Below are 16,861 nucleotides of genomic sequence, written 5' to 3'. Positions count from 1 at the left end.
TTTCTGCTAGGGCAGGGATAAATTGTCAGTTTTTAGAGTTGAGAGAGGTAAATACTGGTGTCCTCCAGGGATCTGTACCTGGACCAGTGCTGTTCAGCATATTCATAACTGTTCTGGAAAAAGGGGTAAACAGTGAGGTGACAAAGTTTGCAGGTGATACACATTTTTTCAAGATAGTTAAGTCCAAAGCAAACTGCAAAGAGTTACAAAGGATCTCACAAAACTGGACGGCTGGGCCACAAAATGGCAGATGAAATTCAATGTCGATAAATATAAAGTAATCCACTTTGGAAAACATAATCCCAATTATAGATACAAAATGATGGGGTCTAAATGAGTTGTTTTTGCTCAAGAAGGAGATCTTGCAGTCATTGTGGATAGTTCTCTGAAAACATCTGCTCAATGGACAGAGGCAGTCAAAAAATAATATTAGGAATCATTAGGAAAGGGATAGATAATAAGACAGAAAATATCATAATGCCACTATATGTATATCCATTGTATGCCAACCCCTTGAACAATCTGGGCAGTTCTGGTCATCCCATTTCAAAAAAAGATATATTAGAATTGGGAAAGGTATGGAGAAGGGCAACAAAAATTATTAGGGCATGGGATAGTTTTCGTATGAGGAAAAATTAAAAAGACTGGGACTTGTCAACTTGGAAAAGAGGCAACTAAGAGAAGATATGATAGAGGTCTATAAAATCGCGACTTGTGTGGAGAAAGTGAATATGGAGGTGTTATTTACTCCTTCACATAACACAAGAACTAGGGATCACTCAATGAAATTAATAGGCAGTGCATTAAAAACAAACAAAAGCAAGTATTTCTTCAGTCAGCCTGTGGAACTTATTGCCAGAGGATGTTGTGAAGGCCAAAGCTATAACAGGGGTTCAAAAACGAACTATATATGTTCATGGAGGATAAGTCCATCAATGGCTATTAGCCAAGATGGTCAGGGATGCAAGCCCATGCTCTGAGTGTCTCGAGCGTCTGATTGCCAGAAGCTGGGAGTGAACAATAGATCACTCAATATTTGCCCTATTCTGTTTATTCCCTCTGAAGTATCTGGCATTGACTACTGTCAGAAGAAGGAATACTGGGATTGATGTACTATTGGTCTGACCCAATATCGCTATTCTTATGTTCTTATAACCCAAACTGCATACCTGCTCATTAAGGTCACTCCTCAAAACACTGCTCTTCCAAAAAAAAAAAGCCCATAAATCTTGATCCTCCCTGTAATGAAATACTGAACTGAAATAGATACCAATAAAACTAGAGCAGTCTAGCAAACTTTGAATAAGCTTGCTGTTCATAAGAGGCTTGGGATCATAGAAAGGGAGAAAACTGTGAAGATACTGTACAGTACACAGTGCTCTTTACAATGCTTGCTCTTGATAATAATGGGTAAAATATTTTTTGAAATGTTTTCAATATCAAATCCTTGGTCTTTCTTATTAAACAAAAATACTTGATTCTAAAAACTGTGGGGATTCGTAAGAGCCATCTGGTCAGGGTTACAGGCAGCAAACTGCTGTACTAAGCAGCATGTGGGGGACAGGCTACAATGTTTGAGTGGCAAAAGACAGGTGACATTAAGAGGGAATGGATGGGACACTGAGCTCAGAGTTGGGCTGGAGGGAAGATGCTGCAGTGGGAGAGAACTGATGAAAGATAGAGTATACAGGGTCAGGACAGTTGAAAGCAGGACCAATGGGAGAGAGCAGGTGGGAGAGTGGGAAGAAGTATTGGGACAGGATGGATGGCAGGAGCTGGGAATCTGATGGAATGAGTACAGGATATGACACAGTATCAGGGTAGCCAAAAGGAGATGCTGAATGAGCAAGAACAGAATCTGAGCCATACGTAAAATATCTTACTCTCATATACTGGTAGCCATTTTAATTATTCTAGGTGTCCAATATTTGTGTCAGATTTCAGAAGCAGATTTGTATAAATTTGAATCCAGCAAAATTTCCAGATTTGTGTACCAGCAGATTTCATTTTGAGATTCACCACATCTCTACTTAAAATTTTAAGCATGTTGTGGATGACAAAGTTCATTAGAGTGCTAAATGCTTTTGGACCATATTATAAAATACTGTCTCCAAATCTCTGAATATGTGTACTGTCACTACTCACGGTGATAAAAAAACACCTTATCTCATCTTATCTTTCTCCTTTGAACAGTCAATTAATTTGACCAGGAGTTTCACTGAAGAACTACATTTCTGCACTGTGAAGCCTTCTTAATCTCCCTAAGTACTGCAACTGCAGCATTTTATAGAAAATACTGGATGTTAGTAAGGGTATCATATGTGCTGGTCATTGCTGCCTCTTCATCCCGGAGGGATACAGCCAGGCTTAATTTCAAAACATGCAGTGTGTCAATTAAAAATTGCAGATATGGTTAAGTGTATTTATTGCAGGTTGAACACCTAACAGTCATAGCAAATAGTATTCACTACGGATTGTACTGTATTCTTTATCTGATATTGTTTGTTAGTTGCCTAAATATATTCCATAAATAGAAAATATGTTGAAAACATTATGGTTGCACAGTTAAACATTCCACAGTCAGGCAAGTTGCATGTGCAATGTAACTGCTAGCATTTCCTGGCTTTTAAAGTTTTTATATGATATCAATGTTTTCTTTGTATAGGATTTTTAATGGAATTTTTAAAAAAGGTTTATTAAACGAAGGTAGTTTTTTAATTATTTTTATTCATTTTTGCCAAATTCCAGAGCCGAGTGATAGTCCAATTAGTTGAATTGGCTGTTAGGTAGATAAGCTTGAGAACACAGGGTAAAAGAACTCTGCCTCCTGTTCTGTGAAATGGTAATTAAATCAAGGCTTAAAATTTTGCCCCCTACCCCTCGTGTTTACATGTGTAGTTAATTGTACCTATTTGGATAACTAATTTTCAGTCAGATACAGGTAGCTAGACTTCTAAATGAGTGCAACTGTGAGTGAAAATACTTGTACCTTACTTCTAGAGGTTGTTTTGGAAGATGTAGCCTCTGTTTTTTGCCTGCATCTGGCCACTTGTGCAACTCTTGAATTTCTAAAGCCCTTTTCTATTTTCTAGGTTATCTCAAAGACAAGGACGCACATCCAGTAGTACTGAAAGCCAGATCCCTATTAGTCTCAGGCAGGAAGACAGGCAGCTTCAACACTCACCCAAAAGTAAGTTCAAGTGATTAGTGATTGTAAATTGTCTAGTTGTATGTATTGTTGTGTGTTATGCACTTACAACATTTGTTTTGGAAGTTGTTCTGTAGCATGGGCTTTTACATTTTTGATTGTTTGTGCACCTGGAGAGATGTTGTTGATAGACATATCCTATGAAGTGGGGGAAAATATATTAAAGCAGAACTGAATTAGGACCATGTTAAGTCAGGAAGTTACAAAGTTGAGGTTGTGTGTACAGGGCTGCCCAGAGGATTCAGGGGGCCTGGGGTCTTTGACGGCAGCCCCCACCCACGCCGAATTGCCACCGAAGACCCGGTGCGGGTCTTCGGGACACTTCAGCGGCAGGTCCCAGAGCAGAAGGACCCCCTGCCGCCGAATTGCCGCTGAAGACCTGGAGCAGAAGACGCTCCAAGGGCCCGGGCCCCATGAGAGTTTTCCGGGGCCTCCGGAGTGAGTGAAGGACCCCGCTCCAGGGGCCCCGAAAAATTCTCGTGGGGGCCCCTGTGGGGCCTGGGGCAAATTGCCCCACTTGTCCCCCTCCCCCCGGGCGGCCCTCTGTGTGTGCCATATTAACTTTATTCCCTTATATCTATGTATGACAATATAGGCTTTAATTACACGTTCATATGCTATTTCACAAATAATTCCATGTAATACCACATAACTTTTTTTTTCTACAACCCTAAATGCACAGGAAGCATCTTATAGTATTATGTACTAATCAGACAAACAGGGTCCGTGGCATTTGTATATAATATTGGTGGAGACCAAAGCTAGAGTTCCACAGGTCTCCTTGTCTCATTCACTGTGCACCTTAAAGGACTCGCCTTATAATGTTGGAGACAAAAAATTAAAAATAATTGTGGAGGCTCCATAGTGGATCTATAGTTAAGGTTCATTGAGATTAGATTAGTTCAAGTGGAGTAGCTCAGGTGTATCAATTTGAGTTAATTGTTGCATTGAAGATAAGATCTTAGTGGTGAGGATGCTTGAGCCAGAAAGAAACCAGCTGGACTCTTTGCAGAGGTGGTGATAGGAAATGCAGCAACATCTCTTTATTTTATAAACTGAAAAAATGTGATCTAGAACAACTGAGGATATGTCTTTATTGGAAAAAAATTGTTCTTGTTTTTGTTTTAAACTTTGGGTTAAAAGAACAGTAAAAATACAGGGTTAACAGCTCCAGGTCAAACACAGGCTCTACATGTGCTTTAAATCAAGATGCTAATCCAAATTAAAAGATGAGTTGCTGTGTCTTCACTGCTGTGCTAACTCAAGAACACACCTTTTTTGCAGTGAAGACATAGCCTGAGAGACAAACATGAACCCCATTATGTCTATTTTGCAGTGACTTTTGAGAGTAGAACTGCATTTTTAACTACATCTGAGCTAATTTAACTGTATGCTTTTTGCATGTTTTCCAGAAGGTATCAGGCTTATCTTCCACTTGCTAGGGCTATGCATAACAGTTCTGTGGCACTATGTGATGAAAATCTGCAGTGCTTTTGCAAGGTAAAGATAAACAAGAATCTTTTTCTCAAGGATGGGTGGGGAAATAGACAATTGCATGTGGGTAGGAGAGACAGATTGGTATTAATTACACTCACAAACCTGACAAAGAATTAAGAGAGTGATTTACATTGGTGTCAATCCAGGCTCTTGCTGAAACCAGTTCTGGGATCAGAGGTCACAAGACCAATCACTAATTTTAATGTCTCTTCAGTTTTTGATATGGTGCTTGAATCTCCAGTGTAGAAGTTAAAAAAGGAGGGGGAAAAAAAAGCTTCACTATTAACTTCAATAAGCTGCAGGATGAAGCCAGCAATATGGTTTTCAAGAAATCCTAAAGAAACTTTTTGCTAATACAGAATATGTATGTGAAATGTGTGGATTCTGCTAACTTTATGCTTCCTTTCTCCTTACTGTTCCTCAGGAAGATTTGGGCTCGAAAGATTATTTCACTGGTGCTGTTCCTCCTTTCTTTATTCTTTTTTGGTGAGTTTCTATAAAGTACAGTGTTAACTGACAGTCTGTAAGGGAGACCAAAATCTTTGCTCTGCCCTGCCCCCTTTGTGCTGCTTTGACAGAGACGCCCAGCTGAGAACTGAAGTAGACAGTTGGATATCCCAGCTGTGTCTGCCTCCCTCCCTCTAGTCCACTCTCTGGGAAGAGACTGATGTGGGGTTGTGAGGACCTAAGTGCCCTCTCCCAAACTAGCTGTATGGGGCCAGAATTTTCCCAGTCTTGAGGAGCAGCAGCGACTGGCCTTCACTCACCCCAGGAGGCAGAGCAACCCAGCTTGGGAGGAAAAAAAGTTACTGGGGGCAGAAATCTTCAGAGCCTCAAAAGCCTGTGAGATATCACTGACTCTTTTTATTTAAAATAAAGAAGAAGAAAAAATGCCTTTACTGACTATGGGGCAATGGCAGTTTGTGAAATTGCGGTCACCAGAGAACACTTTGTGTTGTTTTGATTCAACTGTTTTGTATTTTTTCTGATATTTACAAACAGTTATTAAAAATTGTTAATAAAAAGAAGGAAATAAAAATAATAGAAATAGGCAGTAATAATTTTTGAAATAAATGGAAATAGGTGGTAATCAAAAAAATGAAATAGCAAGTATTACAAAAAGTTAATAAAAAATATAAGCAGGTAAAAAAAAGTGGAAATAAGCAGAGGTTTAAAAAATAAACAACAAATAAAGCAACTTTCCCGTTGCATTAGAAATCATGTTACCCCATACCTCATCCTTCCTTTTTTCACCACTGCTTACAGTTTGTTAAACCCATTAGTTGTCTCTTGTCTCAGTTTTTGGCTACGAACCTGCAGAGAATTACAGATACTTAATTTTGCTCCTGTGCATAAAGTTAAGTCTATGTATCTTTGCTGGACTAGCGACTTAGACTCTGGTGTTGCAATGAGCTCCATGGAAGTATCCTTGAATGCGCTCTGAGCTCCACTGAAGTCAGTGCAGCTGTGTGTGGCCACAAGGTCCTGCCCACATGGAGATCATTGCAGGACTGAGGCCACAATAATCCCTGTTCCAAAGAACTGTCTTTTTATATGACCCCCCAATCCTGCAAATCCATATTCTGGTGAATAGACCCATTGACTTGACAGTGAGTACCGTCAAATGCCTGCTCTCAGGATTAAGGCTATAAACATAGGGGACTCTGATCCTGACTGGGATCTGTAAGTGATACTTTTTTTTATATATATATAATATATAAATGTGAACAATTTAATGTAGCATAAGCCTTAACTTTTACATTTGAAAATTGATTTTAACCATGTAAACCATAATGCTCCATTAACATGTGTTGAAAATGTATCTCCCCAACTCAAAATCTATAAGAATGTCATTTCACCATTCCTTGCAAAATATCCAATTTGGAAACTCAAGTGGAGGGAGGGTAGGAATGTAGAAAGGGAGCGGGGCCGTAGAGGTTGATTTTGCTTAGTGAAATGCTGATGACAACTAATACAGCCCTTGGAAGTCCCTCAAGGCTGCATTTTACATCCATTCCAAAATTAGGCCCCATTCTTGCAAACACTTAAACATGTATTTAACTTGACTTTGGTTGGATTATTTCACTGATGTGCTTAGCTTTAGTAAAGCTACATGTAAGTGTTTGACAGATTGGGGCCCCTTGCTTTTGAGGAGAATAATCTGCAGCAGATAATGTTCTAAATTTTAACAGAAGTTGTTCTTTTTATGACTAACAGGTACTTACTACATGGGATTGCTTGATGGAAGAGGAATTCAGATGTCCAGAGGAATATATAAAAGCTTTGTCCTCTATGATTTTAATCATTTCTGGCACAAGGTGATTTATGATTAGATGTAATCAAATAAAGACTGTCACTACCAGTCTAGCTCTAGGACCAAAAGTGCTTACCCAATAATTGCACCTTCTTTATGTGGGGTTTCAGGTATACTGGAAACTCCAGTGTCTTGGAATTTAATTATATTTAACCACACATTAATAATTACAATATTTTTGTTTCTGAGTCTGCTACTATTTTACTATATGCCTTTGAGCAAATCACTTGGGCTAACATTTTCAGAATTGGCCTTTACATTTTGGTTTTCTTCAATTTTGGTTGCTCTGCTTGGTATCTGGGATCCCATTATCAGACGTACCGAGCCCCTATGACTCCAGCTGAAGGCATATGATCAAACAAAAGACATTAACAAAAGGAGTTTTCTTTTAAGTGGTTTATTATACAGTTTCAATGTTAGTTAGGGCATGGCTACACTTGCAGATGTAGAGCGCCAGGAGTTAAACTAGCCCTCAGAGACAGCAGCAGGGAAAGCGCTGTTCTGTGTTCATGCTCCTTATGACTGTGGAGCATGTCCACATTAGCATCTCTTGCTACGCCACAGAGAGCAGTGCATTGGGGTAGCTATCCCAGTGTGCAAGTGGCTGCAACATCCTTTGGAAAGGGTTTGCAAAGCATGAGGGGCAGAGTGTGTCAGCATGCTATCTTGTAAGTTCAGACAGTGGCAGGAGGAAACCTGACATCAGCCCCTACCCCCCACCTTGGCACACACATGCACAAATACCTGCCTCTGCAGCGGGACCATTCCACAGTAATGGTTTGCTTTGTGTCCCAGAGCAGATGAGCATGCTGGCTGTCAGAAATGGAGCTTTGAAAGGGGATATCTTTATGCCTGCAGCCCAGTTCAAAACAATGACCAGAGTGGCCCCTTAACTCCAGGAGATTATGGGACATTTCCAGAGGCCAATTACAACACAGTAATGCAACACATCATCCACACTGACACCACAGAGCTCCAGCCAGGGCACAGAAAGCTCTATGATTCTCGTGGATGTGGATTACCAGGAGCACTCCAGTTGCAGAGTCCAGGCGCTCTAAGTGCCTTGCCAGTGTGGCCACCTCAGGAGTTAGGGTACCCGGGACTGATTTAATGCTCTCTAACTTGCAAGTGTAGCCAAGGCCTAAGACTTGTATCAAAAAGAGAAACTAGAATAGGAACACACTTTTATCATAGAGAGTAACAAGAGTGTGGCCACTAGTTTTCCAACCTTTCCTCATAGAGAATATATCTACTTATGTCAGAAGACAGTGAAGTAATGTATTGATAACAGAGAGGAAATCCTTGGTTACAGTGGCCCCAGAAAACAACTGGAAAAGAAAAGAGGCAAAACCTAAAATGGAGCTAGTAATGGAGACGTTCTAGGGAAGGTTCTGACCTCCAGTTGGCTGGCTGCTATTCGTTTGACCCTTTTTCAGAACTATAAAAGCTGGTTAGAGAGGGGAAGAAGTTATTGGATTAAGAGTTTGGAAGACATACTTTGAGGATAGGGCATTTTGATAGAATTGATAGCTAGGAGGCTGACATATAACTCTATATGAAAATAAGTGTGTCCTTGATGTATCAATTTTCTGCGTTGGCAAACTAGATGGTTTGCTTCCTGAAGTGTCTTAACCAATATCCAGGAGCCTGTCATGTAAATTCTTTTTTAAGCAATTATTATTAATAAGAAAAGTGCATAAAATTCTGGATAATGCTTGCAATCAGATAAGTCTGAATTACATTATAACAAACATTTACCTAACAGCAAGATTCAAGTCCCAGTGTTTTCTGTGCTCCCTCCACAGGAAAATGTTACTTTTTTATTCGGATGTCTCTTACTTCCTGTCTGCTAGCTGCAAAATTGAAGCCTTTAAGGAATAAGCTCAGAGACATTTACAGACACAGAAAAGTTGAAAATTCAGTACACATTTTGTGTATATATTTACCTATATGATTGGTTCTTACGGTGGTGTTTTGTTTTTAATAAACTATATTTACCATCTTAGAATAATTAATCAAATGCATGATAGGAGACTGTGATATCTGCTTCATGAATAAGGAATTGTCCAGCATTAATCTTAAGATCTATTTAATTGTCTTTCTCTCCTGGGTATTTATAGGGTGCCAGTTACTGTTATATGTTAGTGTTAAACACCTGTAGTATGTAGGCATTGTGTCTCTGAGTGTCTACCATCTCACATTCCTATAGAGAATGATTGCCTCTCTCTGCAGGAGGCTCTGTATTGGCGATGTTAGTGTTTGGAATGAACATTTTATTAATATTTCCATCTAGGATGAATCAGAGAGATATGGAATGGATCTGGAGTCTTTAAGGTAAAGTAGATTTCTGGATGACTACTTGACTCATTGCTTTAAAGAAATTCAAACCCTGAGCATGACAACTGCACAAATGGAGGAGTTGTGTCTTCCACAAACTTTATACACATTGATGATGTTCCCAACCCCAAAAGTATCTGTAGGGATTTTTTTCTCCCCCTCCCTTAAAATCCAGAGGAAGGAAAGATGTTGGAGCTGGCAGTTTTTCTTCCCTGTCTTACAGGCACACAAGTTGCTCGTGTACATGACTAGGTAAGAAGGGAAAACTGCTTGCACTTCCATCTTCCCAGGGTGTTTGAGGAGAAGCAGTGAAGATTATTATTTGCCTGCTGCTCAGCTTTGTCTTCCTTGTTGTGGAGGGATGGAGAAATTCTTTTGCTGGTTCCCTCCATATTCTGATATGATTAGAAATAGAAACTTGTGATTGTTCTGCCTTCCTGTAAGGTGGAATAGATGCTCCTCTGTACACAGTTCCCACTGTAGGTGAAGGAAACCTTTGCTTCTTCCTGACCCTGCTTCTTCCCTAGCCTGGTACCATAGGAGCTGCATGTGAAGAAATCCTGCATGGTTAGCCAAGATCAGAGGAATAAGAGGACCTGTGTGAGAATAATCATCCAACTCATTAAGGGGAGAATACAGGAGTATGGAGTGGGGGAAAGAGCAGCTGTGTGGCAAAATGAGAAACTAGAATATTTAGGGTAAGACGCTCATTACTGAGGGGAGAGAGTGAGGAGGGGAAGTGGTGGACATGAGGAATGAAGGAGAAAAACGTTTAACGGAAGAAAGATATTTAAAGTGGAATACAGGAAGATCAGAGGGAAGGAATAGAAATTACCAAAACACATGTAGCAGATACCTTTTACAGTCCATTTTAGTATATGAATGAAGAATGGAAAGAGAAGGAAGAACAAAAACAAGGGAGCCCCATCAAGCAGCAGTTTTTGATTGAAAAGTTGATGTCAAGATGCTAGAAAGAAAACATGAATATCGAATTATATAGGAGATATTAGGGTACTGTACAGAACTGTGTAGGCTGAAGAAGTGATGGCTTTGGAGTTCAGGTAGGAGGGGGCATGGAAACCCACTGCTCCTATGTGTAAAGAAAGGCGGACATTTTTGGTCCAGTAAAATATGTTTTAGAAGTTGTTGCAGTGGTGACTGCACTTTTTAATGTGTATTTTTCCTTGTTTTATATCTGTTTGTGGTCTGTGTCAGAGACGGCAACTGAGAGATCGGGACTGAGCATATTCTTTTGTGGCCTAGTGTGCCATTTGTGTGAGTAGTTTTTAATCAAATGTAACCTGCAGCTGGCTTGGTCTGCATTCCAGATAAAACCAGTTTACTTTTTCAAGCATATGTTCTTGTTTTGAAATGTCCTGGAATCTTTGAAAATGCAGGTTATTGCATCTTCTATGCCAGTATTTTCCAGACAGGATCCTTATCCTTTTGTCCATAATTTATTTTTTTCTACATCAAACAAAATCTTAGTCCTTCAAACCCACCCTTACACATTTTTTAGGATAGTTGCAGACATGCCACCACTCACCTTCGTATTATTCAGGAAGCAGGGTAAAAATTTTTGAAAGTGCCTAAGTCCTATTGAAAGTCTATTAGACTGAGGATCCTAAATTACTTAGAGATATTTTTGAAAATTTTTCCTATAGGGCAGCGAGGTGGCTTCTCAATCTGAAGGTATTAGAACTAGTATCTAAGTCTACTTTTCCTCTCACTTACAAATTGATCATCCAGAGCAGATTTCTTTAGAGGTATAAAAAGAGGTGTCTGTTGCCTGTCTCTCATTCTCATGACATACCACAAGCCAGAAAGCCCAGGAAAATAGTGCTTTCTGTCACTCTTTCCCACTTTTTCTAGGCAGGCAAACCATGTTTTGAAAGAAATCCAGTCTCTTAAAGAGCAGGTAGATAAGCTACAGACAGAGCTTCATTCTCTGAAACAAGGTACAAAGGACATCACCCAGCGTGCTATCAGTGAAGCCCTGGAAGGGAGTGCGATCAAAGGCGTTTCAACATGGGTAAGGACACTGCAGGATTTTGTTAAGTAGAGATTTCTAGCTTTCTTTGTATCTACCATAGTTCCTTCTCACACTTTTTTTTTTTTATACTTCACTAACATATGTAGTGTAATAGTCTTGGGAATCCAGAAACAACTGTTCATCCACAATAAATAATTTCTCTTTGGACTGCAGACTTTTTTTGCGGAGTAGCTGGAAGGGTGGGATAACATAGGTAGGAATTTCTATCACCCTCACCATCAATAGAATGCCATCACCTCCTGAACAAGATGTACACTACGTTAGACATTTGAAGGAACGAAAGTCTAAGCTACAGTATTGATTTTTCACCTTTACACCAAGAAAATGATCTGGTGGAAAATTCATAAGGAGAACCTGCAACCCAGTCTCCTGAGTCACTTCTGGTACCCTTAGGCTCTCTTTGGTCCCTGTCAGTGTCACCCATGGGAGACCTGGCTGCTGCCAAGGCTTCCCCCAGCCTCTCCCCAGAAAAACTCTATTTCACAGGGCTTGCAGAGGATAGTATGATATGTCCTAGCCTTCCACAGGTCTGTGCAGGGGATCCTCCACACAAGTAATATTGTCTAGAGAATCTGTCTCTTCATCTGCAGCAGGTGGTCTTTGAGGTAGAAGTGAATAGTATGGTAAGGCTTTCCCCAGGGGACTCTTGTTGGCAGTATGTGCTCAGTGTTCTTGAGGACAGAGTATATCAAACATCTTTGCTCTTTTGAGTTTCATTCTATTTCTTGGAAGTTAAAGGAACTTAACCAATTGATATGATCACTCATTTTTATGAACTACTTAGTGATTAAATTGCACATATATAAGGGGTCATTGTATAATGACCCTTAATGTCATTATATAGATAGTTACCACTATTATGACATAGTATAACAGCTGCCTAGAAGGAGGGCTACACACACACTCCTACAAAGGTGGCCATTACCAAAATTGTAGAACAAGGTGAACACAATAGTTTTCTGACATTTTGGTTGAGATTCCAGGTGGTTTTCAGAACCTCTAACAAGTGGTCTGTAACTCAAGAGATAATACATGCGCTTGATACCAGGCCTCCACACCCAGCCTGTTAGGGTATGTCTACGATTTGAGCTGGGGGTGTAATTTCCAGTGCAGGAAAACATTCCTGTACTAGCTGTGATCAAGCTAGTGAGTTAAATGTAGAGTGTAGCCACAGTGGGACGAGCAGCAGAAGGGGCCACCCCAAGTACATACCCAGCACCTTAGCTGTCGCAAGTACATACCCATACATCTCCTTGTGCCACCATAACTACACTTTATTTTTAGTGCACTAGCAACATCTGTACTGGGGGAGTTAGGGATTTTTTTATACCCCTCACTGCCGTGGCTATGTCAACCTCAATTTTAAGTGTAGACCAGATCTTAGTCTGACATAATGGTTACTTCATGATTGTTTTACACATACTTCGGATTGTAGGTGAACTGGTGTGTGTACGACTTGCAAACTCCTTTCCCCTCTCACAGTTCTTACCTTTTATATTCCTTCACAGACTGTTAAAAGGATGCTGAATAAAGTCCTTGAAAAGTTGGATGAAGACCAAGTCCAGATGCCTGATTATGCCCTAAAATCAGCAGGTGGTATTATTCTTCCCAATCAGAATCTGGGTCTTATGGTGTTATGCACTGTAAAAAACATATAAGAAGACACAGCCCCTGCCCCCAAAGAGCTTACAATCTAGTTTACGATGATGTACAAATGAATGTCACCTACAATAGGAGGGAAGTGGAAGAGAGGACAAGGGTCATAGTATAAGATTATGTATTTACATAGTCTGACAATGTTTTTCAAGCCTTTTTATAAAAAAGAATGCTTATTTTAATATTGTTTTTATTAATCACTTCCTATCTTCAGTTTTATTACCCACTGCCGATTATCAATTTTGAATATTTTAATTAGCCACCATGGCCTGTTACTATAGAGAAGGACAGAATAAGTGAAAGAGAGACAAATACTATTGCTAGAAATCAGTCAAAACCCATGCTTGTTCAGGTCAAAGTACAGTAATAGTCAACATTCTTATGGTATTACCAGTGAGGGAAAGCTGTGCCAACATCTCTTTATGCCCATTTAAGAAGAGTATATGGAAGTAAGCGTGTAGGGAGGAGAGGGCTATAAGAATTATGACTAGTGTGTGTTGATTGGGTCACATAAGAGTTGTCTGATAAAGATTTTTTTTCTGAGAATCACATGCAGTGATACATGTCCAGTTTGAAAGAGTCACTCATATAAATGATAATTGTATTACAGGGGCTTTGTTGTCTATATGTTAGGAGTTAAACCAACACCTGGTGTTGGTCATTAGATCCTCTGTATATTACACATTGTTAAGAATACCTGCTATATTAGAGAGGCAAAGTGGGTCCAACTTCTGTTGATGAGAGAGACAAGCTTTTGAGCTTACTTAGAGCTTTTCTTCAGATCCGCGTAGTGCTATATGTGAGATGATATCTCATTATTGTATGAATATTTTAATTTCAGGTGCCAGCATTGTTCAGTCCAGAACTACCAGGAGCTACCGTCATAATAGAGGAAAATTCTTTTGGTTATCCTTTCCAATGCTGGTTTTTGTAAAGTCTCCAGAAGTTATTCTTCAGGTAGAAATCTAAATAAAAGAAGTCTTGAGAGTTTCCTTTACCCTTTCCTCTCTTCCTTTTGGGTCTCCTTTTTCCACGACCATTCCCTATGTCTGCTTTCCCTGTTCTTCTCCCCATACTGCCCAAAGTTCAGGAAGGGATCGGTGGAGATAGAAAGACAGCCTATGCTGCTGTACATAATGGCATTTTTGCAGACAAACCCAGGTTAGCACCACACCACAAGTGAGGGAAAGAGAGAAATAAAAGCAGCAGAGTTAAGAATTGGCACCTGGGAATAAACATCGTTCATAAGTGTGGGGGGGAAAGGGCAGACCACAGTACTAGAGGTTTTTATGAGCAGTGCAGCCAATACAGTCTATCTGAATACTGCATCATGGAACTAGTATTTATCCTCAGAATTAACAATACATTTTATATTTAATTTTTACTTGGACTTGAAAAATATGAACTTTGTGATTATTTAAATATCATTGACGTGTTTCAAGATAGATTCTAAGGTGCCAAAGTAATCCCTGGTTTCAGGGATTCCACTGATTTCAGTGGAATTATACCAGTGATACCATTAGCCACATGGTTGCCTAAACCAATAATCATTGTTTTGTGTTCTGGTTTTAGCCCAGTAATTACCCTGGGAACTGCTGGCCTTTCCCAGGAAGTCAGGGTGAAACTGTCATCAAACTGGCTATGGAAATAATTCCAAGAGCAGTTACAATGGAGCATATTCCCAAGAAAATCTCCCCTACAGGAGAAATCTCCAGTGCTCCTAAGGACTTCGCTGTCTATGTGAGCATCTTCCTTAGCTTTTTATATAAGATTTCTAAGAATGGGGGGGGGTGTAGTCCTGGGGGAAATATAGGGAAAAAGCAAGTTCTGTATATTTCCTTCACACCTGCAACTCACTCCATGTTGTAGGAAGAGAGCAATTCATATATATATAACTATCAGCATAATTCTTGTTGTTCCATTTATTCTTAAAAACGAGACTTTCCCATTCCTGCACAACCTACTGTGTCTACATGCCACATACAAGAGAAGTAATGTGGTTTAGGGGATTCTGCACAGGGCTGGGTACTAGGAACTCCTGATTTCTAATCCTGGCTTTGCCATTAATTCACTCAACCTCTCACAATTTCCCCAACTATAAATAGGGATAGTATTTGCTTACCTATCTCATGGGACTATTGTGACTATAAATTAACCAAAACATGAAGTGGTAACCAGTAAGCCACAACTATCAGGCTTCTCCTGATATTTTTAACTTCAGAGATGTATTTGAAATAAATCCTTGGTTTATGAACTAGAGTTAGATATTTCATGAGTATACCATCCATGTTTGGGTTTTTTGGATATCCTGTGACACCACCAGCCTGGTCAAACCTGGCTTTGGGAATGGACTTGTGCTCCAAGGACCCTTAGTTTATGGATTTAGCACATCACTGTGCATCTTGGATATCATGTTATGCTTTTTGTGTTAACTGTCTGCATGAAGAGAACACATTTAAACCTGTTGTAATTGGGTTTTCACTGTCTTTTGTTTTCTCCATGCCTGTGTTTTTCTGCAGGGCCTAAAGGAGGAAGATGAGGAGCAAGGAACTCTCTTAGGAGAGTTCATGTATAACTGTGAAGGAGATTTATTTCAAACATTCCAATTGAAGGTACGTTAAGGAAGAGGGGAAGTGACTGAGATTAAGATGGATTCTACTGCTTGAACTAGGGGGTTGTTTAAGCTTCCCAGCAGAAATGATGTGGAGAAATAGCCCTGGGTTGAAAGGACTGTAACTTAGTCTGTAGTTCTGTGAATGGTGGATTTAAAACCAAGCATTTTTCTGCAGCACTATTGCTAGAGTCTAATCTGCGGTGAATTTGAGTGATCTGCCCTTAGACTGCATAAAAGAAAACACATCACATACCATCAGAATATTGGTCCTTCAAATTAAACATTACTGATAATTGTAAGGAAATCTTTTTGTTGCAGATTACTGAAAATAAATCTGTTCTATTTAAGTGCTTGTCTGTGTAGAAATTCTTTGCACAGAGCTCACATGGATATCAATGGGATTTCTACATGTGGTGGAGTCAACTTCTGAGTGAGAAGAACTTCATAGAGCTACTTTGCTTACTGAAGCAGGCTAGCCTTTTTTGTGGCTATGTCTCTATAATTACTATCTTAAAGTACAGTTAGTAGAGGTGTAAGCATCTTCCTATCTTGTGAACAATGATTTCACATGGCAGCAGAGTAAAATAGTGAACAAGTCACCCCTGCATGATGCTAATTATTGATCAACAGTGAGAGATACATGAAGTAAAAAATAATAGCTTTAATTTATTTCTTTTCAGAATGAACTTTCTGAATTCATGAGGTACGTGAAACTGAAAGTGCTGAACAATTGGGGCCACCCAGAATATACCTGCATTTATCGATTTAGGGTACATGGAGATCTAAAACATACCCAGGAGTTCTTTGAACAGAGCCCAATACGTGAGGAACTCAAAATGGCAACAACACCAGCAGACTAAAAGTGAAATTCTTAAGATCCACTCCACTTCATCACCCAAGTGAAAGGGTGTCCAGAGCAGACAAAAATAAAAATGCAAACAAAAATATTTTTTGGCAAAATTGTTTTTATTCTTCAAAATGTTACTGTTTCTGTAGAAAAAGATACAGTATGTATAGTGAATAAATAGTATTTGCCTAGGGTAGTGAAGAGGTTTCTACAGGGTAGAATTTAATCTTATGTGCCCCTAGGCACAGCATTTTCTGCATCCCTCTCTTTCCCCTCCACCCCCCAGCTGACCTTTGTGTTTTCTCTTAAAAAAAAAAAAGAAAAAGAAAAAAAAA

The 16,861-nt window shown here is 39.6% G+C and overlaps 1 protein-coding gene across 2 annotated transcripts in view; it reads left to right on the top strand.

Annotated features, from left to right (window-relative positions):
• SUN3 (Sad1 and UNC84 domain containing 3) overlaps positions 1 to 16,594 on the top strand; it is a 60,732-nt gene extending 44,138 nt beyond the window's left edge. Inside the window, exons 3-13 of one of the 2 annotated variants that reach the window (XM_030551456.1) lie at positions 3,093 to 3,190; positions 4,621 to 4,708; positions 5,130 to 5,191; positions 6,923 to 7,023; positions 9,313 to 9,353; positions 11,229 to 11,388; positions 12,918 to 13,002; positions 13,907 to 14,022; positions 14,638 to 14,805; positions 15,585 to 15,677; positions 16,360 to 16,594. In XM_030551456.1, coding sequence (XP_030407316.1) covers positions 3,093 to 3,190; positions 4,621 to 4,708; positions 5,130 to 5,191; positions 6,923 to 7,023; positions 9,313 to 9,353; positions 11,229 to 11,388; positions 12,918 to 13,002; positions 13,907 to 14,022; positions 14,638 to 14,805; positions 15,585 to 15,677; positions 16,360 to 16,539 — 1,192 coding nt within the window. In that variant the 3' untranslated portion in view covers positions 16,540 to 16,594. The remainder of the gene's footprint in view (positions 1 to 3,092; positions 3,191 to 4,620; positions 4,709 to 5,129; positions 5,192 to 6,922; positions 7,024 to 9,312; positions 9,354 to 11,228; positions 11,389 to 12,917; positions 13,003 to 13,906; positions 14,023 to 14,637; positions 14,806 to 15,584; positions 15,678 to 16,359) is intronic. The other variant, XM_030551457.1, reaches the window with a different exon arrangement.
• Positions 16,595 to 16,861: the final 267 nt, after the last annotated feature.

The sequence above is a fragment of the Gopherus evgoodei genome, chromosome 2, assembly GCF_007399415.2.
Source record: "Gopherus evgoodei ecotype Sinaloan lineage chromosome 2, rGopEvg1_v1.p, whole genome shotgun sequence".
Taxonomy (NCBI): Eukaryota; Metazoa; Chordata; order Testudines; family Testudinidae; genus Gopherus; species Gopherus evgoodei.
This window is presented reverse-complemented; position numbering and strand designations above follow the sequence as displayed.